General features: G+C 35.8%; 1 protein-coding gene across 3 annotated transcripts in view; it reads left to right on the top strand.

Moving 5' to 3' along the window:
* STAM (signal transducing adaptor molecule) overlaps positions 1-24,993 on the top strand; it is a 70,304-nt gene that overhangs the window by 31,364 nt on the left and 13,947 nt on the right. For all 3 annotated transcript variants that reach the window (XR_010339488.1, XM_064368393.1, XM_064368394.1), the window contains 7 exons: positions 8,084-8,159; positions 8,241-8,336; positions 10,778-10,924; positions 16,482-16,572; positions 18,337-18,529; positions 20,107-20,201; positions 23,070-23,158. Coding sequence is in view for 2 of the 3 variants with exons in the window: in XM_064368393.1 (XP_064224463.1) it covers positions 8,084-8,159; positions 8,241-8,336; positions 10,778-10,924; positions 16,482-16,572; positions 18,337-18,529; positions 20,107-20,201; positions 23,070-23,158 (787 nt within the window). In the remaining variant the exon portion in view is untranslated. The remainder of the gene's footprint in view (positions 1-8,083; positions 8,160-8,240; positions 8,337-10,777; positions 10,925-16,481; positions 16,573-18,336; positions 18,530-20,106; positions 20,202-23,069; positions 23,159-24,993) is intronic.

Here is a 24,993-nt window from a genome sequence, read left to right as displayed (position 1 = left end):
ATACTACAGTGTCATTACTATAGTAATAGTATAATGATGCTGCTATCCAAAAATTTTAATATCTTACAAAATCTGTAAAGTAGAATAATTTTTTTTTGTTTTGAGATGGAGTCTTGCTCAGTCGCCCAGTCTGGAGTGCAGTGGCGTGATCTCGGCTCATTGCAGCCCCTGCCTCCCGGGTTCAAGCGATTCTCCTGCTTCAGCCTCCTGAGTGGCTGGTATTACAGGCATGTGCTACCACGCCCAGCTAATTTTTCTATTTTTAGTAGAGATGGGCTTCACCATGTTGGTCAGGCTGGTCTTGAACTCCTGACCTGGTGATCCACCCGCCTCAGCCTCCCAAAGTGTTGGGATTACAGGCATGAGCCACCACACCCGGCCAAGAAAAAAGTTTTAGAATTAAAAAAAAATTGAATGCTTGACATGTAATAGACATTCAATAAATATTACTTCTTTTGTGTATTTTTTCTCCCTTCACCATGCTCTTTAGGTAGAAACAGCCTAACAGGCAGTTGAACCTCCTTAAAATCAGGAATCCTACCTTGTATTCTAATTTTTCTTTACAATTATTAAAAGGAATTTTTTAAAAAAATTACAGTGCTAACTAATTACACAAGCGTATTGCTTTACTTTCCAGGGCTCATTGGAGTTCAAATTGCTCAATAAATGTTTTCATTTTAAAATATATATATATATTTCACATACCATCAAATTTACCATTTTAGAATATATAATTCAGTAGGTTTTAATAATCATAAGTTTGTGCGACAGTATCTAATTCCTGAACAATCATCCTCCCAAAAAGAAGCCTGTAAGCATTAGCACTCACTCCCATTCCCAAATCTCCTCATTCCTGGAAACCACTAATCTACTTTCTATCTGTATGGATTTGCCTATTGTAGACATTTCATATAAATGGAGCTCTGTAATACGTATTCTTTTGTGACTAGCTTTCTTCATGTAGTGTAAAATTTTTTTTTTTTTTTTGAAACAGAGTCTTGCTCTGTCACCCAGGCTGGAGTGCAGTGGCACGATCTCAGCTCACTGCAGCCTCCACCTTCTGGATTCAAACAATTCTCCTGCCTCAGCCTCCCAAGTAGCTGAGATTACAGGCACATGCCACTGTGCCCAGCTAAGTGTTTGTATTTTTCATAGATAGAGGGTCTCACCATGTTGGCCAGGCTGGTCCTGAACTCCTGACCTCAAGTGATCTGCCCGCCTCGGCCTCCCAAAGTGCTGGGATTTTAGGCGTGAGCCACTGTGCTCAGCCTCATGTAATGTAATTTTTTTGAGGTTCATTCATGTTGTAACTGGTATTAGTACTTCATTTATTTTATTGTGGTAAAATATATTTAATATAATATTTACCATTTTAATAGTTTTTAAGTGTATTATTCAGTGGCATTTAGTACATTCATAGTATTATGCAAACAACACCACTATCCATTTTCCAAACTTTTTCATTGTACCTTTGAAATGATAGCTCTCCATTCCCCCTCCTAGCCACTGGTTACTTCTTTTTTATGTTCTATCTTAATGAATTTGTCTAGTCTAGATACCTCATGTAAGTGGAAACATAGAATCCTTTTGTGCTTTTGTGTCTGGCTTATTTCACTTAGCATAATGTTTTCAGGTTCCATCCATGTGGTATAGCATGTGTCAGAATTTCCTTAAGGCTGAATAGTATTTCATTGTGTATCACATTTTGTTTATCCATTCTTTTGTTGATGGACATTTGGCTGTTCTGAATAATACTACTTTGAACATGAGTGTATGGATATTGGTTTGAGTCCCAGCTGGATTATATGTGGTTATGCTTAATTTTTAAGGAACTTCCACACTTTTCACCGTATCTGTACCATATTACATTCCCACTGGCAATGTACAATTTCACTACATCCCCTCCAATACTTGATATGTGTCCTTTCTTTAAAAAATATCCAGGCCGGACGTGGTGGCTCACGCCTGTAATCCCAGCACTTTGGGAGGCTGAGGTGGGTGGATCACAAGGTCAAGAGATCGAGACCACCCTGGCCAACATGGTGAAACCCCGTCTCTACTAAAAATACAAAAATTAGCTGGGCATGGTGGCACGTGCCTGTGGTCCTAGCTACTCAGGAGGCTGAGGTGGAAGAATCGCTTGAACCCAAGGAGGCAAAGGTTGCAGTGAGCTGAGATTGTGCCACTGCACTCCAGCCTGGCGACAAAGCAATACTCCATCTCAAAAAAAAAAAAAATAGCCAGCCTAGTGAGTGTGAAGTGGCATCTCATTGTGGTTTTGATTTACATTTCCCTAATGACTAGTGATGTTGAACATCATTTTATGTGCTTATTGGCCATTTGTACATCTTTTTTGGAGAAATGTCTATTCAAGTCCTTTGCCCATTTTTAAATTGGGTTGTTTGTTGTTGAGATGTTGGAGTTCTTTATATATTCTGGCTATCAGTCCCTTGTCATATATATGATTTGGAAATACTTTCTCCCATTCTGTGGGTTGACTTTTCTTTATTGATGATGTCCTTTAATGCAGAAACACTTTTAATTTTGATGTTTAATTTGTGTATTTTTTTAAAAATAAAGAGTTGATGCTAATTTTTAAACTTTTAGTGTAATTCACCAGCGAAGCTTTCTATTCCTGGAATTTTCTTTGTGAGAGGTTTTCTTAATCAGTAATTTAGACTTTTTACTTGTTACATAGGTCTATTCAGATTTTATTTCTTCTTAAGTCAGTTTCTTTTCTTTTTTTCTTTCAACACCTAAATTTATCATAGAGTTAGTTTTAGTAGTTTCTGTCTTTGTAGGAATTTGTCCATTTTAACTAGGTTATCCAATGTGTTGGCATAAAATTGTTCAGTGTTTTTTAAAATCTTTTTTATTTCAGTAAGGTTGGAGGAATGTTCTCTCTTTGTTTTCTGATTGTAATAAATTGAATCACCTTTCTTTCTTGGCTATTGTAACCAAAGGTTTTTCAATTTTGTCAATCCTTAAAAAAAAAAAAACAACTTGTGTTTTCATTGGTATTTCTCTATTGTGTTTCTGTTGTCTGTTTCATTTATTGCCTCTCTGCTTTGCTTGCTTTGTGTTTACTTGCTCTTTTTCTAGTTTCTTTTTTTTTTTTCTTTTTCTAGTTTCTTAAGGTAAAATCTTAGGTTATTGATTTGAGATCTTTTTCCCTGATTCTTTCGATTGTAGCAAATTACACATAGCATAAACATCTTAATGGTATTCAATACCTGCATAATGTTGTAAACTGTAGTTACCATCTGTCTCCAGAACTCCTTAAAACTGAAACTGTATCCTGGTTAAATAATTAAACAATAACTCCCCATTCCCTGCTTCCCAGCCCCCCTGGCAACCACCAGTCTACCTTCTGTCTATGATTTTTGACTATTCTTTTCTTTCTTTCTTTCTTTCTTTTTATTATTATTGTTTGGAGACATGGTCTCACTCTGTCACACAGGCCGGAATGCAGTGGCACAATCATGGCTCACTGCAGCAAGCAATCCTCCCACTTCAGCCTCTTGAATAGCTAGGACTACAAGTGTGTGCCACCATGCCTAGCTAATTTTTAAATTTTCTTGTAGAGACAGGGTCCCGTTATATTGCCCAGGCTGGTTTCTCACTCCTGGGCTGGAGCAGTCCTTCCACCTTCACTTTCCAAAGTGTTGGAATTATAGTTTCAAGCCACGTGCCTGGGCTTGATTTTGACTACTCTTAGTACCTCATCTAAGGGACATCATGCAATATTTGTCCTGTTGTGATAAGCTTATTTCACTTAGCATAATGGCTTTAAGGTTCATCTCTGTTGTAGCATATGTCAGAATTTCCTTTTTATAAAGGCTGAATAGTATTCCATGTATGTATGTACCACATTTTACTTATCCATTTATGTGTCAATGGACACGTGGGTTGCTTCTGCCTTTTAGCTATTGTGATAGTGCTGCGATGAACACGGGTATACCACTATTTCCTTTAGACCCTGCCTGCTTTTAGTCCTTTGGGATATATGCCCAGAAGTGGAATTGCTGGAGCATATGGCAATTCTATTTTTAGTTATTTGAGGACCCATTATACTGTTTTACACAGCACCTGTACCATTTTACATTCCCACCAATGGTGCACAGTTGTTTCCGTTTCTCCACATCTTTGTTAACACTTATCATTTTCTGTTTGTTTTTTCTTTATAGTACCCATCCTGATGGGTGTGAGGTAGTATTGAGATTGTCTTCTTTTTTTTTTAACATAGGTGCTCATAGGTATAAATTTTCTTCTAAGCACTGTTTTTATTGCACTCTTAAGTTCTCCTGTGTCATATTTTCCTTTTCATTAATCTCAAAGTGTTTTCTAATTTCCCCTGTGATTTTTCTTTGACCCATTGGCTATTTAGGAGGATGTTGATTTTTAATATTTTAATTTTCTACATTTCTTTGTTCTTTCAAATTTTATTCTGTCTTTGGATAACATGCTTTCTATGATTGTTGTCTTTTTAAATCTGTAGGGACTTATTTCATGGCCTGACATTGTTTATCCTGTGTAATGTTTCACATGCACTTGTGAAGAATATATTGTATTATTTTTACTTGAAATAATTTATAGATATTGATAATGTATTGTTGTTAGAGGAAAGTATATATCATTTTAGTGTGATGATTTAATATTTTGAGGCTATGCTTCTCTTGACTTATATAAAGAGCTCCCTGTTTGTGTTATCTTAATTCATTGTGAGGCACATCTGTGGCTAGAACATAGAGTGTTTAAGAGTATGAATCTTGTTAGTGCCTATTACTGCCTGGTAACTGGCATCCTGGGCAGGAACTGAACTTCAGTAAATGGAAGACTCACTTTGCTGTCTATGTTTTGAACATTGAATGAGTCCTTTGTTTATTATATAATTTTTGGGAACCTAAGCACATGATGTTTCATAGGTTATATGAATGGTTACTCTGCTTTACTATTACTGTTAATTATCATAAAGCATCCCCATGAAATGCATGTTTGCTACATGCTTTGCCTGCTATGTAAAAAAATCTGTTTTTACTGAGCTATGATTTATCCACAACAAAATACATCTCTTGTAAGTGACTGGTTTGATAGTTTGATGAGTTTTGACAAATATATACACCTATATAAGTATCACCCCAACCAAGATAACATTTAATCACCCCAAAAGTTCCTTCCACCTTATGCAATTACTGATATGCATTGTCAGTATAGATTAAATAATTCCTTTTCTAGAATTCTATAAAATGAAATAGTATTGTCAGTACTCCTGTATCTAGCACTGAATATGTTTCTCAGATGAATTCAAATTTTTGTGTGTATCGGTATTTTTTTTTTTTTTTTTTGCGAAGAGGTCTTACGTCGTATTAATATGTTATCCATTCATCTGTTGATGGTCATTTGGATTGTATCCAGATTTTGACTCTATGAACAGACCTGCTGTGAACATTCTTATTGAGAGTACTGGATAGTGTGCTTTCATTTTTGTGTCCTTAAGGGAAATTATGGTTTTGGGATTTCATTTGATGTGTTAGATATGTGTTATTTGATTTCCAAATATTTGGGTATTTTTCTGCTATCATTTTGTTATCAATTTGTAGTTTGATTCTGTTATGGTCAAAGAATGTACTTTGTATGACTTTAGTCCTTTTAAATTTATCAGTGTTTGTTTTATAGGACAGAATGTAGTCCATTTTGTTGAATTTTCCATGCACATGAAAAAAAATGGGTATAATGCCATGGGTACGTGAATTGTTCCATAATGTCAGTCAGGTCAAGTTGCATGATAGTGTCGTTCAAGTATTCCTTATCAGTAATTTTTTTGTCTTGTGTTAAGTCATTGAGGGGGCATGTTAAAGTTTCCAGTACATTTGTCTGTTTTTCCTTTCAGCTCTATTGGTGTTTCCTTTATATATTTTGAAGTTCTGTTGTTGTGTTCATTCATACACATTTAGAATTATGTTTTCTTGGGGAATTTAACTCTTTTATTATTAGGTACTGTCCGTCTTTATCCCTGTTAGTATTCCTTGTTATGAAAACTGATAAAGGTTGTGAATTGATAAAAGTGTAGTTGGATTGCAACCTCAGTCTGCCATTTTTCTAGATGATTGGTTATGTTTCTTCTGTTTTCTCTGTCTTCTGAAGCTAGATGTATTATTAAGTAATTTTTACTTTTCTCATTTTTTAGACCTAAGGATTGTCTTCTATTTGTCTTTTATGTCTCAATCAAATAGTTTTTATGGTTTTATTTTTTTAATTTAAAACTTTTTTTTTGAGACAAGGTCTCACTCTATCTCTCAGGATGGAGTACAGTGGTACCATCACAGCTTACTGCATCCTCGACCTCTGGGGCTCAAGTGAACCTCCTACCTCAGGCCTTTCACTGCGACCCTAGGAGCTGGGACCATTTCCGGCTAATTTTTATTTATTTATTATTTTGTAGAGATGGGGTTTTACCATGTTGCCCAGACTGGTCTCGAACTTCCAGGCTCAAGCCATCTGCCTGCCTTGGCCTCCCAAAGTGCTGGGATTACAGGTGTGAGCCACTGTACCCAAGCTATTTTATTTTCATTTCTCTCTTAAAAATATTTGTAGTAGTGGCTCTCTGTTAAATTTTTTCATTTTGTTTTCTCTCTGTACTTCAGTTTGCATACTTTCAGCATATTTTCAAATTTACTGGTCTTTCATTCTTACCTGATTAATTCCATCCACTTTTTAATTTTACATCTTTTTTGTCTCTGGAATTTTATCTGGCCCTTTTTTTTCTTTTTTTTTCTAAAGATGGGGTTTCACCATGATGGCCAGGCTGGTCTTGAACTCCTGACCTCAGGTCATTCACCCACCTTGGCCTCCCAAAGTGCTAGGATTACAGGCGTGAGCCACCGTGCCCGGCTTATTTGGGCCCTTTTTAATATACCGTTTCTTTCATCATTATGTGGATGATTTCCAGCATACATATAATAGCTTATATAAAGTCTTTGACTGCTAATTCCATCGTCTTTGTTATTTCTGCATTCTCAGTTGACTGAATTTTCTGCTAGTTATGTATGGTAGTTTTCTTCTTTATATCATGTCTTCGTATCATTTTATTGAATGCTTAGTATTTTGAATTTTACATTGTTGAGCATCAGGTGTTGTATTCCTGTTAAGGAGTGTTGGACTTTATTTTTTCAGAAGTTGTTACATTTGTCTGTGGCTTATTTTTAAGTTGTTAGGCTGTATGTGGGTATAGTTGAGCTGCATTGCTAGGGTCTAAACTCTTCTGTATGTATATCCACGGAATGCTCTGGATTTTCAATAGATGCTTCACTTTGGTCTCATCTCTGACAACTGTTTGAGCTTTGGGATCTCTTTACCATATCACCTTTGGTCACTTTTTGACCAGTTTCTTGGAGTTTTTCACCTGTGCCCGCATGGCTTTTTCAGAAAGTCTTCACTGATACTTGGGAAGTACCTCTAGGCAGAAAGTTGAGGCAAACTTCTGGCTTACCTAATTCATTTTCCTTCTTAGGGAGTCTCGTTCAGTACTGCCTGTGGCCTCATATCTCTGAACAGTTACCTCAATATATATTTTAAATCTATTTTTCCAATTTTCTAATTGTTTACAACAGGAGTGTAAGTCTGGTCTGTTTCTCCATCATGGTTGGAAGTGTAAGTCATGGCCTACCATTTTATTTTCAAAGCTTTTATTTCCCCACCCAGAATTAACCTGAAATGCCTCATCAATGATTGCTAAATAAGAGAGCCTGTTAATTTTGTCGGCTGGGCTTGGTGGCTCACGCCTGTAATCCCAGCACTTTGGGAGGCCGAGGTGGGTGAATCACCTGAGGTCAGGAGTTCAAGACCAGCGTGGCCATCATGGTGAAACCCCATCTTTATTTAAAAAAAAAAAAAAAAGAAAAGAAAAAAAGAAAAATTTAAAGGAACTAGTTTACAGTTTTTCAACCATGTCATTAATAAAAATTAAACTGCTCCACTTTATCATGTTCTCCCTTTTGTATCATAGTCTTTTGTCTATAACAGTTAAGGGACAGGGGGAAGCTAGATGTATTATTAAGTAATTTTTACTTTTCCCATTTTTTAGACCTAAGGATTGTCTTCGGTCTATTATGAGGAGAGTGAACCACAAAGATCCTCACGTTGCTATGCAAGCTTTGACTGTGAGTGGTTTCATTTTAACCTATACCACAAAATTATCTGCTGCAATGGAGTCCCTTTAACTTCTAATTTTGTGCTTTTAGCTTCTAGGAGCATGTGTGTCAAACTGCGGCAAAATTTTTCATTTAGAAGTATGTTCAAGAGATTTTGCTAGTGAAGTAAGCAACGTATTAAATAAGGTAAGGAGCATTATTTCCAGAAATTAATTACGGCAGTCTTCTTTCTTTACATATTTTATTGTTTAAATCTTCACACAGGATTCTGTGCTTTTTAAGAAATCCTTTCTAGGCTGTGTCTGTCCAATATGTAAATAAATGTTATGTTTTGCTGAAGAAACTACAGATTCATGTAACTTTGAGTTAGTTTTTCCAAGCCATATTAGAGTATTTTTAGTCTGTTCTTCTCCGTCATACTTTCATCTGGTAAGAAAACATGTATTTCTATATCTAATTAAATAATATCAGTCTATTTTAGGTACTGTTTTTATAGCCACAAGGTATTTTCCTGATGTAAAACCTTTCAGAAATACTGCCAAAAGTCTATGGCACTGTTGAGCTTTTATCTTTATCAATAAGGTCACTGCCTGGCCAACACAGGATTTTAATACTATACTGCTGTCTTACTGGCTGAACCCGCAGCTGGAGTGGCCTCAAAAGAGGTGCGGGGGTAGTTCCCACAAGGGACTGCCCCAAACTGTTCCAGATAGGGCCTGTTGTGGTTCCAAAAAAAGAAGCACTAAATGCCAGGATGATCAGTCTAAAGCATTTATTAGGGGAACTTACGCACGAGGGCTGCAGTTTATAGGAGGCTTTAAGGAATTTGGCTCGGGGCTGGGGCTGGTTTCTACATGTTTAGTAACATATTTGATCTTCTCGTGTTTTGGGCAACAGCCTGAATAGCTTTATCAGTGCCCGAGAATGTCCAGGGCCCCAGTTTGGGTCCAAACCTATGGTGGAAAACATGCAGCTGGCTGGGTCCCAGAGCGGGTCAAGGCACTCTGTTTTTCTGTTGGGACACAGAAAGAAAGCAGGGAGAACTGGGGTACCCTACAACTGCCCATTCAGTTGCATGTAGAATTCCAACCATATAATTCAGGAAATTTGTAAATTTTAAATTAGTAGTATGTGAGTTTTCCTAGTAAAGAATTGTGCATTCTAAAGGTAATTATTTTGGGGTTTTTTAGGGGAAGTATTATAAATCAAGAAAAAGTTTCTGTATGTTAGAAGGGAAAATACCTCATGTTTTTGGGAAAAATGAGAAGTTCCAGGTTGCAGTAGAAAAAAATAGTATAGAAATATAGTAAGAATTCAAAATTCTGTACTTTTCAAACATCATGGTTAAGCGCTCATTCTTTTTCTCTCCTGATTTATGCAGTTATATTTAGTTACTTTCTTCTAATTAATAAACGTTGTCTTTTAATGTCCTGAATGTCCATCAAGGTGTACAACTGTTTATGAAGAGATTCTAATACCATGTTTTTTGTAATGTAGGTGAAAAATGTAGTATACAAACTTGTGTATAACAGTGCAAACAACCGTTTCAAACAATAACTACCTATAGGCAAGAGGACTTCCCTTTCTGAATGTTTTACTATGAACATACTGGTTTTGTACTCATCCCGCCCTTTTAAAAATTTTCCTTTTATTACACAAATTAAGTTCATGCTTAGTCTCAGTAAAGCATTTACAAATCCATTATATGCTTCCTGGCCAAAATACAGATTATATGCACTTAGGAAGAATTCTTTTTCTTCTAATAGAGTAATCTAAAAGTCTAGCCTTCTCCGTTTTTAAAAGCTTAAGCTAATTATTTAGTAAACAATGATTTGAAATACATTGATGACATTTGATAGAGGAGTTGTGTTCACTTTTCTCTGATATCTGTGAAGGTTTCCTTATTTCCATCTCATCAAATAATAATTGGTCAAATTATTGCCACTGTGAAGCTACATCAGTATTTTAATGAACTGACCATGTTTTTTCCCTTAATAAGCAATGAATAAAATAATTTATTTTGAAAACTCACTACATTTATCTCTTTCTTTAATACGGAAAAATAATGCCCTGTAAACCTACCTTAGACTAACTTGAATCATTGTTATACATCAACCATAAAGAGTTACGTTATTTTGAAGGAATCAAATTTTCAAGATGATTAACATGCAGTGTACCTCAAACTAGGCCCCAGATAACTAAGCATCATGGAAAAATGGCACAGTCATGAACATTAAAAAGTCAGGAATTAGGAATAAAGGACCTATATCATTTATTGTCTCCTTCTAACTTTTTTATTGCTTTGCAAAAAGCAAACAGACACTTTCATCATCTTACTGATGTACAAACCTTGCTTCATTGCAAAATACTCTGAAAAGTCCTTTCAGATCTCCAAAATGTTACTACCTATTCTTTAATTTGGAAGTGAGATATATATGATGGGTTTTTTTTTCATAGTGTGAACATTAGTTTATTTCTGGTAACTATGTTTTCTTATTTGTCTATAGCTATGGGTAATTTATGATTCGAAAAGTATCTGTAACTTTATTATTTTTATATTTAAAATGTCTATATTAAATCATTGGCTAGGAAATTGGTGCTCTTTCATTTCTTTTTCTATTTTACAGGGTCATCCGAAAGTATGTGAAAAATTAAAGGCTCTTATGGTTGAATGGACAGATGAATTTAAGAATGACCCACAGCTTAGTCTAATATCAGCAATGATTAAGAACCTTAAGGAACAAGGAGTTACATTCCCAGCTATTGGCTCTCAGGTGTGTTGTGAATGAAGTTATGTGTGTGCTACAGTTTGTTTCTCTTAAATAGCTATGTTTTTTTGAATTTTTTTCTTCATTCCCAGGTAATTTTTACCACTTCAGAGGAATTTTCGTTAGTAATACTAATTGTATTGGTAACTGGTTGTATTGCTAGTTAGTAATACTAGGTTTCTGGCATTCAAAGGTGCCAGAAAAGTATTATAATAGAATATTAATGTTCTCCAACCTCTACTTTTATGCTGTCTCTATTTCTTTATAAATGAATTGGTTTAACATTTTGAAATTTGAAATTTCTTGATATAGTTTTTGTTTGTTTTTGAGATGGAGTCTTAGTCTGTCTCCCAGGCTGGAGTGCAGTGGCCCGATCTCAGCTCACTGCAACCTCTGCCTCCCGAGTTCAAGTGATACTTCTGCCTCAGCCACCTGAGTAGCTGGGACTATAGTCAGCCTTCTCAGTAGCTGCCACCACACCTGGAATATTTTGGGTTTTTTTTTGTTTGTTTGTTTTGAAATGGCGTCTTGCTCTGTCGCCCAGGCTGGAGTGCAGTGGTGTGATCTCACCTCATTACAACTTCTGCCTCCCAGGTTCAAGCAGTTCTTTGCCTCAGCCTCCCAGGTAGCTGGGATTACAGGCGAACAACACCATGCCCGGCTAATTTTTGTATTTTTAGTTGAGACAGGATTTCACCATCTTGGCCAGGCTTGTCTTGAAATCCTGACCTTGTAATCCACTCACCTTGGCCTCCCAAAGTGCTGGGATTATAGGCGTGAGCCACCGGACTGGCTAGTACAGTTTTAATAGTATATACAAAATAGCTTTATTAAATAGGTAACACTATCTTGTTACAAGCTCTTAATGCTGTAATTATCTACAAAGAATGACAGCTCAAAATTCAAGATATCCTTAAAAGTTAGGGATGACTTGAGAGATTCTTTTGGTGAGGAAATTTATGCATTCCTGTATTAACATAAGAAGGATATAGAAGGGGTAAATGGGAAGAGAAGCACCTGAAGCATATTTTTCCTTAATAAGAGCTGACCAGAACATAAAGTCTTCCTTTCCCCAGGGGATATGGCTAAATAGCTTAACTTTCCACTCCTGCCCGCCCTTGTGCCAAAAAAATTCAATCTCTAACTTTTGTCATAGAGAAAAAAAAATCAAGGAATATCTTTCTTATTCCTATTTCTATTTTAGGTAACCTTCCTTTAGGATGCTCAACTAAATCAAGAGGCTTAAAATATGTACTGATTTACTACACTGTCTTTCCCTAGTATGTTGACTGGGACAGACTATAATGAGCTGTGTGAAACTATGAACGGAAATCTGTGAGTGTGGAGGGCTTATGTTTTGACCACTTCAGGGAGTCATGTAGCTTATCTACATTTATCTGGACCTATGTGGAATTTCTTCCCAAGGCATTTTCAGTTTATCTGCGTGCTCTTGAGATGTGAAGACTCAAAAAATATATCTGGGAGAGGAAGGAAGCAAAGGATATTTTTCTTCTTAAAAATTTTTGGTTTATGATTGGTTTTACAATGATAAATTATGTCTTTGAAAATTCATTCATTCATAATTGATAGCTGGTTTTACTACTCAGTATAGTTTCTAGAATCTGTATAATTGGTCAGGGGCAGTGGCTCACACCTGTAATCCCAGCACTTTGGGAGGCTGAGGCAGGTGGATCACAAGGTCAGGGGTCCAAAACCAGCCTGACCAACATGGTGAAGCACCGTCTCTACTAAAAATACAAAAATTAGTTAGGCGTGATGGCGAGTGCCTGTAGTCCGAGCTACGTGGGAGGCTGAGAGGCATGAGAATCACTCGAACCTGGGAGGTGGAGGTTGCAGTAAGCCGAGATCATGCCACTGCACTCCATCCTGGATGACAGAGCGAGACTCTGTCTCAAAAAAAAAAAAAAAGAATCTGTGTAATTAAGGAATAATCATATGCAGAATGATCCGAGACATTATGCATTCCTTGACAACAGATACAGTGTTTATTTATTAAGGAGTAGACTCACTGCAGTGAACCCACCTAGAACAGGCAGAGAAAATACAAGTCCACTAAATATCTAGAGTCTTTGGTTCTTGTTAACTCAAAACATGGTTTGACCAGCATCACTGGCATGACCTGGAAGCTTGTTAGAAATGCAACATGGTTGAACCCATTCCAGACCTATGGGTTCGTTATCTCTATTTTAACAAGATCTTCAGAGGATTTGTATGCATGTTGATGTTTGAGAAGCACTGCTCCTCTAGAGAACAGACTTCAGTGCAAGCAAAAACTGCATTTCATTCCACAGAGGGAATTACTCTTACAAGAAAAGGAAGAAGAATTAATGATTGTGCAATATGTACCCTTGTTTGGTTAATCTAGAATCTTAGCCACGGAAACAGTTTTAGGGAGCCTCTAATCTAATCTGCTCATTTTTGCAGATGAGGAAACTGAGACTCAGAATGGTTAAGTGACTTGTCCAGGGCCACAGCTAATAGTTGACAGCTGGAACTAGAACACAGGCATGCTGATTCTCAGTCCAGTGTTCTTTTCACAGCCTGAGCCTGCCTTCTTTGATAGAGAGGTTAATGGATAAGTGTCTGTCCAGACCAGGCTTCCAGGTACAAGAAGTGGAGTGAATACTGGCAAGAGCATTATGTCTTGATGGTAGAGAAATGAGCTTATTCTCTTGTTCATGAGATTCAGAGCATAGAAGAGCAGTAGTAAAGACTGGACTTACTTTTCATCCTTTGATCTAGATGTTATAACAGCTAATCTTGTCATAGTTGCTGTATTTCACCTACGAGAAATATATATAAAGTAAAATATGATGAGATAGAATGATTTTTTTAGTGGTTTCTGAAAAGCTTATTAGAAGCCCTACATGTAACGAGCTTCACATTAAATGAAAAAAATAAATCATCTAAGTTCAATTGCAGAACTCCCTCTAGATTTTAAAGCTACTTAGTTATGTAAGTCATTACTGTGTTTTCATCAGACTAGATTTTTATTAGGGCAGACTCAACAAAAACCTCTGAAGACATATTTTTCTAAGTATATATTTTTTGATCTGAGTACAGAAGAAAATTATGTAAAAATATTAAGAAAATTCAGAAAGTCACGTGACTCATGGTGATGCAGTTCTGGTATCACTGACTTTTGATGTGGAGATAGAAGTAGGCTAGCAGCACCATTACTATATTTGGCTACTTAATAAGACAAGTTTCATTGCAACATTTAGAACTTGATGATAGAAAGGAACTTTGAATTAAAAGTGCAATTCAGGAATGTGGGGCTTCACATAGCCTGTTTCTGCACTTTCTTCTCAACTGATAGAGATTTCTTCACACACCATGAAAGTTCAAATATATCTAATTGTGAAGTTTGCCAGATTATGAACAAAAATTTATATAAACCATAAAAGTTATTTCTGATCAGGCATACATTTAGTTTTCAGAAGTGTCTGATAACTAAAACAGTAGCTAAAGAAAATTTAGAGATAGATCAGAATTGAGAGTGTTTAAAGTTGTATTCAGTAACACCAAAAAGTTTTTTCTTCTCAGCTCTTCTAAAAATAAATGCCTGTGAATTTGTTTGACAATACGAAATTCAGTAAGTGCGGAATGTAGAACTGTATTTTCATATAATATTGACTATTTTGCCTTTCGTACCGTCAACAAACATTTATTGATTGCTTGTAATATTTAAGCACATTCCCTCAGGAACATACAGTCTGGTTGTGGAGACAGATATGTAATCAGATAATTATAACAGAAGCTGAGATTTATTGCCTATTACTGTGTTCCAGCCACTGTTCTAAGTGCTATACATGTGGCAACTGGAATATTTTCTAGAATTCCATTTTTAAGTTGTTAGCTCTGGGAGAGACAATATGCATTCATAACTTTTCATGATCTACTTTGAGTTAATATTTGAGGTAAAATATAGAAACTTTGCATCTGTAGAGGTAGAAGTCCATTCACACTGTAGTTGTCATGTGTACTACCTCTACATACATTATAAACCCCTGGAGGTCATGTTACATACTTTTTGTTTTAAACCCTGGATGAGCCCATCTCATCTGATTTTGGAATCACATGTGTTAATTTAATACTCTAAATAGGATGTAAGGTGCCCATGAGTTGTGGGTGCTATTATTGTACTCATTTTATTGATGAGGAACTTGAGGCACCAAGAGGCTAATGTGCCCAATGTCAGCCAGCTAGAAAGTGGCAGATTTGGGATTTGAACTCCTATCTGCCCGACTCCACAGCTTACATTCTTAACCACTCATATCACAGCACCTTGTTTAAAGGTGTTATCATAAAAACAAACAAGAGAATGTGTCGTTAAAAGGTTTAGGGATGTTTCATTGAGAATGTTAGTTTAGCTGATTACTGAGTGATGTGTTCAAACTCAAAAGGCAAAAAGTGAATGGAACAAAAGGAGTTATAGTGGGAGAACATTGTAAGTAGAAGCAAATGAGTGTCAGACACGTAAACTACCAGTATATAGACTGCACAGGAACTGCTAGCAGTTTCTGGTAACTGGTAGAATGGTTGGAAAGGAGACTGGTAAGAGAGGCTAAATTCTTATTTGCCTTGAATGCTATGCAAAAACTGAGAGGCCAAGGAGCCCATAGGCTTAGAAACTTGTAATCCCACAAGTGTGAATTGATTTATGTATTTGCCGTGCATTCCCTTATTTACACAATTTGTTTAAGGTAGGCAGTGAAATACTGTCAGAATTAACTATTTGTAATTTGCTTTACAAAATAGGAGTTTTGAGCATTTATATCATTATATATAAATCTGAGTTGCTGAAGCATTCTGACACTTGATCCAAAAGGAAATGATAACTACAAGTATTAATAGATATTTTTTTTTTTTTTTTTTTTTTTTTTGAGATGGAGTCTTGCTCTGTTGCCAGGCTGGAGCACAGTGTCGCAATCTCAGCTCACTGCAACCTCTGCCTCCCGGGTTCAAGCGATTCTTCCGCCTCGGCCTCCCAAGTAGCTGGGACTACGGGCGTGTGCCAAACGCCCGGCTAATTTTCGTATTTTTAGTAGAGACAGGGTTTCACCATGTTGACCAGGATGGTCTCGATCTCTTGATCTCGTGATCCACCCGCCTCGGCCTCCCAAAGTGCTGGGATTACAGGCGTGAGCCACCGCGCCCAGCCTAATAGATATATTTTTAAACTATTTGTGTTTAAAGTAAGTATCTCCTTCTCTCTCCCAGCCCCATTTCTGGTTTTGGAGTTCTTCTAAACACATTGAAGTCTTCTCTGATTTGTGTACTGTGTGCTTTTAGTTGAACCTCTTGACACAAACCTGGGAGAGTGTGCCTAGGCTGCCTCCTCTAAGGGTCCAGTTACTGTCTCTCTGTGTTCCCAGTTCTGATTCTTTTTCCTCTCCCTTCAAGGTGGAAGCTGCTGCAGTTTGGGTTTCTTTCAGAAATCTGTGCTAGATTGATGAGAAAGGTCTTGCAAATTCTTAGGGTAAGCAAGAGTAGGAAAATTTGACAACCCTCAAATACTGTGTTCCTCTTTTTTTGTTAGGCTGCAGAGCAAGCAAAAGCAAGCCCAGCTCTTGTAGCCAAGGATCCTGGTACTGTGGCTAACAAAAAAGAAGAAGAAGATTTAGCAAAAGGTGCGTTTTTAAGTCCCTGATGGTGGGAAGAGGATAAGCCTCTGTTTTTCCTCTGAGATATTTAAAGTTAAAATAAATAGAACATTATAGCTAAAGCTGAAATCGACTTTGTTTCCCTCCTCAATGTTCTTTCGTTTTCTCTTGAGAGGCAATTACTGTCACACGTGTCCTTTCAGTCTATGTTTTTATGACAGTTTTACTTTACTGTGTATCCAAAAACAGTATCAAGTGGTGTTTGTGTCTAGCAGTTTGTTTTTCATAGATAGTACACTCTAAGTGCCATTCGCCACTTGCTTTTCTCATGCAACATTATGTTTGAGATCTATTCATGTGACATACACATTGGTTAACTGTTCTATAATATTCCAGTGTACTAATGGGTGTACCATATTTTTGTCTTCCTACTGATGAATGTGTGGATTATTTCTGATTTTTTTAATTAAAATAAGGCTGCAGTGAATATTCTTGTAAATATTCTCTGCGCACATATATGTGATTATCTCTGTTACATGTGACTAAAAGCAAGATTGTTGGATCATGGCATTGGTCCATACATGGTTGTGTGATTTCCTTTTCCGTTAGCAATATATGAAAGCTGTTATTACTAATCTCTGACAATACTTGGTAAGAGTTAAGAGTTTAAAGTTAAGAGTTTAACTTTTGTGAATCTGGTAGGTTTGAAATGATGTCCTGTTATTTTAATTTTGTTTTTATTGCTAGTGAGACAGAGTCCTTTTTTATATATGAAATGGCTATTCTGATTTTCTCTTGAGTAAATTGCCTTTTGTTAAATAAAATAATGATGTGTAGATGTCTTTATTTGAAATATTAATTTGTTACCTGTTACAGTTACTGTAGATATCTCCTCCTGGTTTTTGACTTTAACTTTGATAATGGTGTATTTTATCAAGTAGAAATTTTAAGTTTTGAGACAGCTAAAGTTTGCCTTTCTGTTATGATTTTTACTTTTTTGTGGCTTTTAAAAAATACTGTTCCCTACTTCAAGGTCCTAAAAGATAATTTTCTATATTGACTTTTAATACCTTTAAAGTTTTATTTTCATATTTGTTCTTTTATTAATCTAAAACAAGAGTGGAAGAGCAGAAAGGTCTCTGGGTTGAATTGAAAGCAGCATAATCAATACGTTGAGATTACATTGCAGAGCCTGATTGACAGATGGTGATGGTCTGCACTGGGGGCGTAGTGGTGGAGACAGAGGAGACTCATTTGAGATCTGTTTTGGAGGATTTGTTAGGTTGAATCTTTAGACTGATAAGAATTACCCTTGGAGCAATAAAATCCTGATTCTCAGAGATTGCCTTTAAGGCTTTGATTTAGTAAGTCTGTGGTGAAGCTTCATACTATTGACTTTCCAGGCAATTCTGATGATTATTTTGAAAACTTAAGCTATAGAAATACATTAAAAAGGTCAATAAAAATACAAAATATCTGCTGTTAAAAAAAAGTAGATGTAAGAGGTTGTATTTTTTAATTACCCAGAGTAATTTAAATTGTATTTGTTCAGTAAAAATAGGAGTTATCATTCTGTTCCTTTTTTTGTTGTTAATTTATTTTTAAACTTTCAGTTGTGGGTGAATGAATAAAACTGACAAAATGATTTTTGTTCAATATATCAGGATATGTTCTAGTTTCTAACTATACTATTAAAAGAAGAATACCTTTTACCTTGATATCTTTTTCTACTTCTCTGGATTGTTGGATATAATAACATTTTTGGGTCTTTTAAAACTCATTGTTTTCTAGCCATTGAGTTGTCCCTCAAGGAACAAAGGCAGCAGTCAACCACCCTTTCCACTTTGTATCCAAGCACATCCAACCTCTTAACTAACCACCAACATGAAGGCCGAAAAGTTCGTGCTATATATGACTTTGAAGCTGCTGAAGATAATGAACTTACTTTTAAAGCTGGAGAAATTATTACAGTTCTTGATGACAGGTAATGTTAATATTACATTGAAAATTCATATGAAAATAGGTATGGCTTCTGTGTTTCATATTATTCCTGTTGAATGCAGTTACCAAATGTAATAGTAAATATTGGCCCAGATACTTCTCTGTAAGACAGTTGGCTGATTTGCTTGTGTTATTACCTGTGGATTCTTACTTTGTTGTTTAATTTTTTTCTTATTTATTACTTAAATAGTTTTTAATGTGTTTGGGAGGCCTAGTTTAATCTATTCATTTTTGGTTCCATCTAGTAATGTAGATTGTTACATTATTTTAAAAGTTACAGTTTTAGAAAAGCACTGAATATGTATATGTACTTACAGAATTTGTAAGAAATCTACATTCTTTTGAGTTTTTGTTTGTTTTTTGTTTTACGTATAATGGTATATCCATGTGGAACAAATTTATTTTATATGGAATTATACATTTACATTATCATTCAGGAGGTGATACAGTGCATCAGTGTATCTGTTTTTTTACTATAGCTTTGTGATGTTGTACTTGACAAGGAATTGTTACTGATGCTTGTTGCTGATAATGAAGTACTAAAATTTGTAGGTGGTTTTTAAAAATCAGCTCAAATTGATTTAAAGTTATTCCTGTAGTATCTCTCTAACTTATTTCCTTAGTCCATTTGGGCTGCCATAACAAACTACCATAGACAAACTGGTTTATAAACAACTGGAATTTATTTCTCATAGTTCTGGAGTGTAAGTCCATGATCAGGGACCCAACAGATTCACTGTGTGTTTAAGGCCCACTTCCTGGTTTGTAGAAGGCTGTCATTTTGCTGTGACCTTCCATGGCAGCAGGGGGCAAATGAGCTCTCTGGGGTCTCTTTTATAAGGTCGCTAATCTCATTAATGACCTAATCACTTTCCAAAGGCCTCATCTCCTGATACCATGGCTTTGGGGGTTGGGATTTCAACCTGTGAATTTTGGGAGGACACAAACATTCAGACATATTTTAATTTTTTTTCTTTTTAGTAGTAGACAATGAAGTAAAGTTTGAGCTGGTTAGCTAGAAATTGCACAAAACCTTGCATCCATTTTTTCAGAAACATTGAGTGCTCGCTAGCTCTCCATGTACTAGAGGTTACACCTAGGAGTGTACTCCTTGTGAATGTTTTACACTGTAAACAGTGTCATCTTTCATATTTGTTCTGTTGGGAGAAAAAAAAAAACTTGCTGCTGTGTACTAGAAGGAGCAATGATTTAGGAATGAAGACTGAAGGTAAGAGCCTGTCTGTAGATCTCATTACAAAGGGTTCTTACTCTGGAACCCGTCTGAAGCTGAGAATTTTTCGTATGAGTGCCTTTATTTTTTGGAGAGAGTCCTTAACTACAAGGCATGCATCAGCAGTTAAAAAGATAAACAATTGTGTGCTGCTCACCTTTTCTGAGGCTGCTTCTTCCTTTATTATAAAGAAAGATTCACTGGCTTTTTCAGTAGGTTATTTTAAGATTCAAATTTTGTAATAGTGTAAATTAAATACTACAAAATATAAAGATTTATAGAAATAAAAATGTTTGTTATGGTTAAGCCCTGTTTTTTGTTCATTATAGTGATCCTAACTGGTGGAAAGGTGAAACCCATCAAGGCATAGGGTTATTTCCTTCTAATTTTGTGACTGCAGATCTTACTGCTGAACCAGAAATGAGTAAGTATTTTCCAGGTTGCCAATAAATGGTGTTTTCTAATCCTCGTCTTAATGGAAGTTGAGTAAACTGAACTTTTTACAGCAGTGTTGCCCAGATTAGGGCACAGTGGTGTGATCTGTGCTCACTGCAACCTCTGCCTTCCGGGTTCAAGCTATTCTCCTGCCTCAGCCTCCTCAGTAGCTGGGATTACAGGCGTGCACCACCATACCTGGTTAAGTTTTGTATTCTTAGAATAGACGGGGTTTCACCATGTTGGCCAGGCTGGTCTCGATCTCCTGACCTTGTGATCTGCCCACCTTGGCCTCCCAAAGTGCTAGGATTACAGGCGTGAGCCACCACGCCCAACCCTAAGCAAAGTTTAAGTCATAATCTTCCTCTGTTTAGGAAAACAGAAAAATATGTACCAGCCTAGAAAGATTTGGATTGATAATAAAATGTTTAAAAATTTTAAAGAATAGGTTGGTATGCTACAGTTATTTGGCAAAATAGCTCATATTATCTTATTTTAATGCTGGATAGAAGGGATCAAAGAAAATTATAAACCACAAGATGCTTAGGTGTTTTTTAGTTTTTAAGAATTTTAAGAAAAAAACAATCTTTGTCCTGGTCATCTTTTTATTTCTAGCTGCTCCTAGTAGTGAATCTTATTTATAATACATACTACATAAATATTTATAGAATAAATGATACAGAAATATATGCGTTAATAATAAAGAGATACCTCTCTTGAAAGAGAAGGCTTTAACAGCAAACCAGAAATTACAGATCTTTAAGAAAATGGTGGGCTCTCATAGTTATTGCCAGGGTGTCTGGTGTTATTTTTATAGAGACAGACTGGTGAGTCTGTCAATGTCATCTTTCAATGATGTTTTCTGTGTCTGTGAGAATTCAAAAATGTGTCCACCTTTTTAAAATGGCATTACATAGTGTGCTGACTTTTTAATAACCTGGGCTGGTAATGATGTTTTATTTCCTTCTGAAGTTTTTTTTTTTTTTTTTTTGTCTTGAATCGGTTCTTGGAAAGGATATAATTGCTTGGAGTTCCATTCAAGATAAGGTCCAGTATCTCATGTAGATTCTGGAGTCATTTCATCTTTTTTTTTTTTAAAGTCATATAGCAATGCAGCTTCAATATGAGTTTTCTAGTTCTTCTTATGTTTTATCACTCTGGACAATATAAAACAGAAACGAAGCATCAGAGCTTATGAAATGGGGTTGTACTTCTCAAGCGTGGAGAGCAGGCACTAGCATGAGCCCCAGAGCATCATTCTTTTGAGGAAATAGAAGCTCTCATCACTTAGCCTGTCAAATAGAAATAGCTGCCCTGTTTAGCTTGCTTTTGTTTTGGAGATACAGTAAAATATTGTGAAAACGCTTTGTTATATGTTGTATATAAATAATGTTTTTTATACATTCATAGTATTAGTTCCTGTAAGAAAAGGGGCTGCAAACTTGTGTATCAAGAGCTGTTAGAATGTGAAGTCTGCCATGTGTTTTCTTATGGGTAAAGGCCAATGCGGTGCTATTCCAGCTTTCTACTTGTAATAGCTCAAGGTATAAAAAGCAAAAATGTCTGCAGGAGATGTTTCTTTTCCTTCCTAGGAAAATGAATCAGATGAAACTTATTTTGTATGTAGAATTTTGCTTTTGGTGACTTGAATGGAATGATTATATTTCTTAGGTTGGAGATTAAGCTATTTCTATGTTATATAGAAGCACACCACACAGAGTACGTAAGTGATCAGACTTCATGTTCTTGGGGTAAAATCACAAGCACAGGCCAGATTTCAGAAGTGTGGGCTAGTAGAGGAAGATAGATTGGCATTCATATACAGGCTTTGTCATTAAAAGCTTTCCATTTTACAAGAGTTTTTAATCTTTTCAAACCACCTTGTTTATAAAATGGGCTTGTCTTATGGGATTGTTTCGAAAATTCATTGGAGGAAATGTAATATTCCATCAAGCATATTCAATAGTTTAATAAGCATTACTCCCCTTCCTTAAATTGCCCCCTCCCATCTCCCTTTTCATCGTAATTCTTAATATTTTTATGAATTCTGATTGACCACATTGATGCAAGGATTAAAAATAAAGGAAGTGTGTTCATCAGAGTTGAATGTGCCTCTCAACAGAGATCATACAATGGAGGTTGTCATATAGCTACCGTTATGTTAAACAGTTTTTAAAGATTGCTTTGGTGAGTAGGAAAAGTATGTGCTTCCAGCCAATGGATTGTTGATCCCTCCAATGACCACTTTTTAATGTCAAATAATATTATGTAACTAGAAAATACAGACTGATTTGTTGGAAAACTGAGATCTCTGCCAAGGCCACTTGCAAAGTTCCCCACTGGCCTGGACATCATTCTCTTAGTACAAGTCTAACTGGCATGCCAGAGAATACATAGCTGATTTTCCCATTCATTACATTGGAGTAGTGTGATCTTTCTCTCAAACCAGATATTTTTCTATCAAATGAGATTTTTCCTTGAAGGATTGGTAATTTAAAAAGGGAGTTTATTTTAAATTGCAGAATTCACTTAGGCCATTGTAAAACTTTGCTTTTGTCCTCCAGCTTACTAAACTCTGATATGTAGTGGGTGATTAATGTTTTTTCAGAAATGTAACTCGTTTTTAGTGAAATCTCTTTTTATGGAAAATGTAAAATGTTTACAAGAGAAAATTAAGAAATCTTGATAGAATTTCATAAAGTAATGCTGTGTTATTACTGCCCAATTATTTCTTAAAGTATGCCTTTCAGCTGGCTGGGAATATAAGAAAAATTCCCAGATCTCTTGGAAGTTAAAGTGCTTTAAAGCAGAATATTAAATTTGTTATAAAGAAAAGATAACTTTTACTATCTTACAGTTAAAACAGAGAAGAAGACGGTACAATTTAGTGATGATGTTCAGGTTGAAACAATAGAACCAGAGCCGGAACCAGCCTTTATTGATGAGGTAAGTGGTTTCCATGGTGATAGGAGTTGGTACTTTGTATTGAAATGTAAATGGTTTTGCTTTTAAAAAGAAAATTGATTACTTAAGTTTTTTGGTTGTAAACATTTTGTATTTTTTTGTTATAAAAATTCAAGCAATATAGATGATGCGGATTGTTTTTGAAACTTCCTCTCCAGTCCTACGTTTGCCATGTCAGAGCCTCATTTTAAATTCCTGTTGAATATTCCATAGAGTGGGCTTATCATGATTTATTGAATCTACTGTTGAATGCCTAGGTTGTTTAGAATTTTTACAGTGTCGTAGTGAGATTTTTTTTTTAACATCTATCTTTGTGTTTTTTTAGGGTAGATATCTAGGAGTAAAACTGTTGAGTTGAAGGATTTATGTGTTTTCCATGTTAATACTGTCAAATTGTTGAGCAAAACAGGTTTTTACACTCCTGTTGATATCATGCAAAAACTGTTTCCCAACTACTCAGGAAGGATATTAAGATTGTTTGCACATTACTGAGGAAGGGACGCTCATTGACTATCTGTTGAATGAAACAAATTATGATTCTAAAAATAAAATTGTCATTAAATTACTTCTACTTAAATCGTTTCATAAAAGCAGTGCTAATATATTGAATTTCATTGGAGATGATTCATGGTTCCTCCTTGTATTGAACACATTCTAATATTTGAGGAAAAGCTTATGCTAATTTTATGTTAAATGTCTTCATATGTCATTGTCACACCTAAAACAATGTATATTTTTAGTAATTATGCTCAAAAATATAATAACAACTTGGTCACATACCAGAATTTTTGGAGCCACATAATGGTACCTAAATTTGTATTATTTGGGATTTAAGTTTGCGATTTCTTGAATTAAGTTAATCACTCGTATTTACTTAAGCTTTATAGAAATATCTGCTGTTACTACATATGAAGAAAAGATTAAAACAGGCTACCTTTTTCATCTTTAAGCATGTTTGTGAAAAAGTAAAAAGCCTGTTTGTGGTTGTCTTTTTCTATTCAAACTTACTGTGTTTTGAAAATAACAACATTACCATAACTGTTGAATTAATAATGCAACATTAAACTATGCAACTAGCAAACCATGCAGGATTTGTCTTTCTTTCTTTTTCTTTTTCTTTTTTTTTTTTTTTTTTGAGACAGAGTCTCACTCTGTTGCCAGGCTGGAGTTCAGTGGCGTGATGACTGCAATCTCTGCCTCCCAGATTCAAGTGATTCTCCTGCCTCGGCCTCTAGAGTAGCTGCATTATAGGCGCATCCCACCATACCCAGCTAATTTTTGTATTTTTAGTAGAGACGGGGTTTCACCATGTTATCCAGGATGGTCTCGATCTCCTGACCTTGTGATCTGCCTACCTCAGCCTCCCAAAATGCTGAAATTATAGGCGGGAGCCACCACACTCAGCCCATACAGGATTTTTCAAGTGTCACAATGTATAAATTAGGGATGGCAAACGCTCAGGCCAAATTTAACCTGTTGCTTGTTTATTGGAATGCAGACACGTTTGTTTATATATTGTTTGTAGCTGCATTTGTGCTGCAGTGGAAGAATTGAGTAGTAGCAACAGAGATCATATGGCCTGCAAAGCCTGAAATATTTACTGGCTGGCCATTATAGAATAAGTTTGCTTGACCCCTGGTATAGATAATTTAAAGAGAATCTTTTCAGATCCTCATTTACTGCCATAGCATTCTTTCCTAAAATTGATCTTCCTGAGAACATTCTCCCCTACCATTTGTCATTTTTCCCCTCTCCTCTCCCGCTTTATGGAAGAAAGGCTTACCCCTTGCGCATAGTGAAGACTACTGTGGTACATT

This window comes from Aotus nancymaae, unplaced genomic scaffold (genome assembly GCF_030222135.1).
Source record: "Aotus nancymaae isolate 86718 unplaced genomic scaffold, 86718_ANA_hifiasm-v0.15.2.pri h1tg000077l, whole genome shotgun sequence".
NCBI lineage: Eukaryota > Metazoa > Chordata > Mammalia > Primates > Aotidae > Aotus > Aotus nancymaae.
This window is presented reverse-complemented; position numbering and strand designations above follow the sequence as displayed.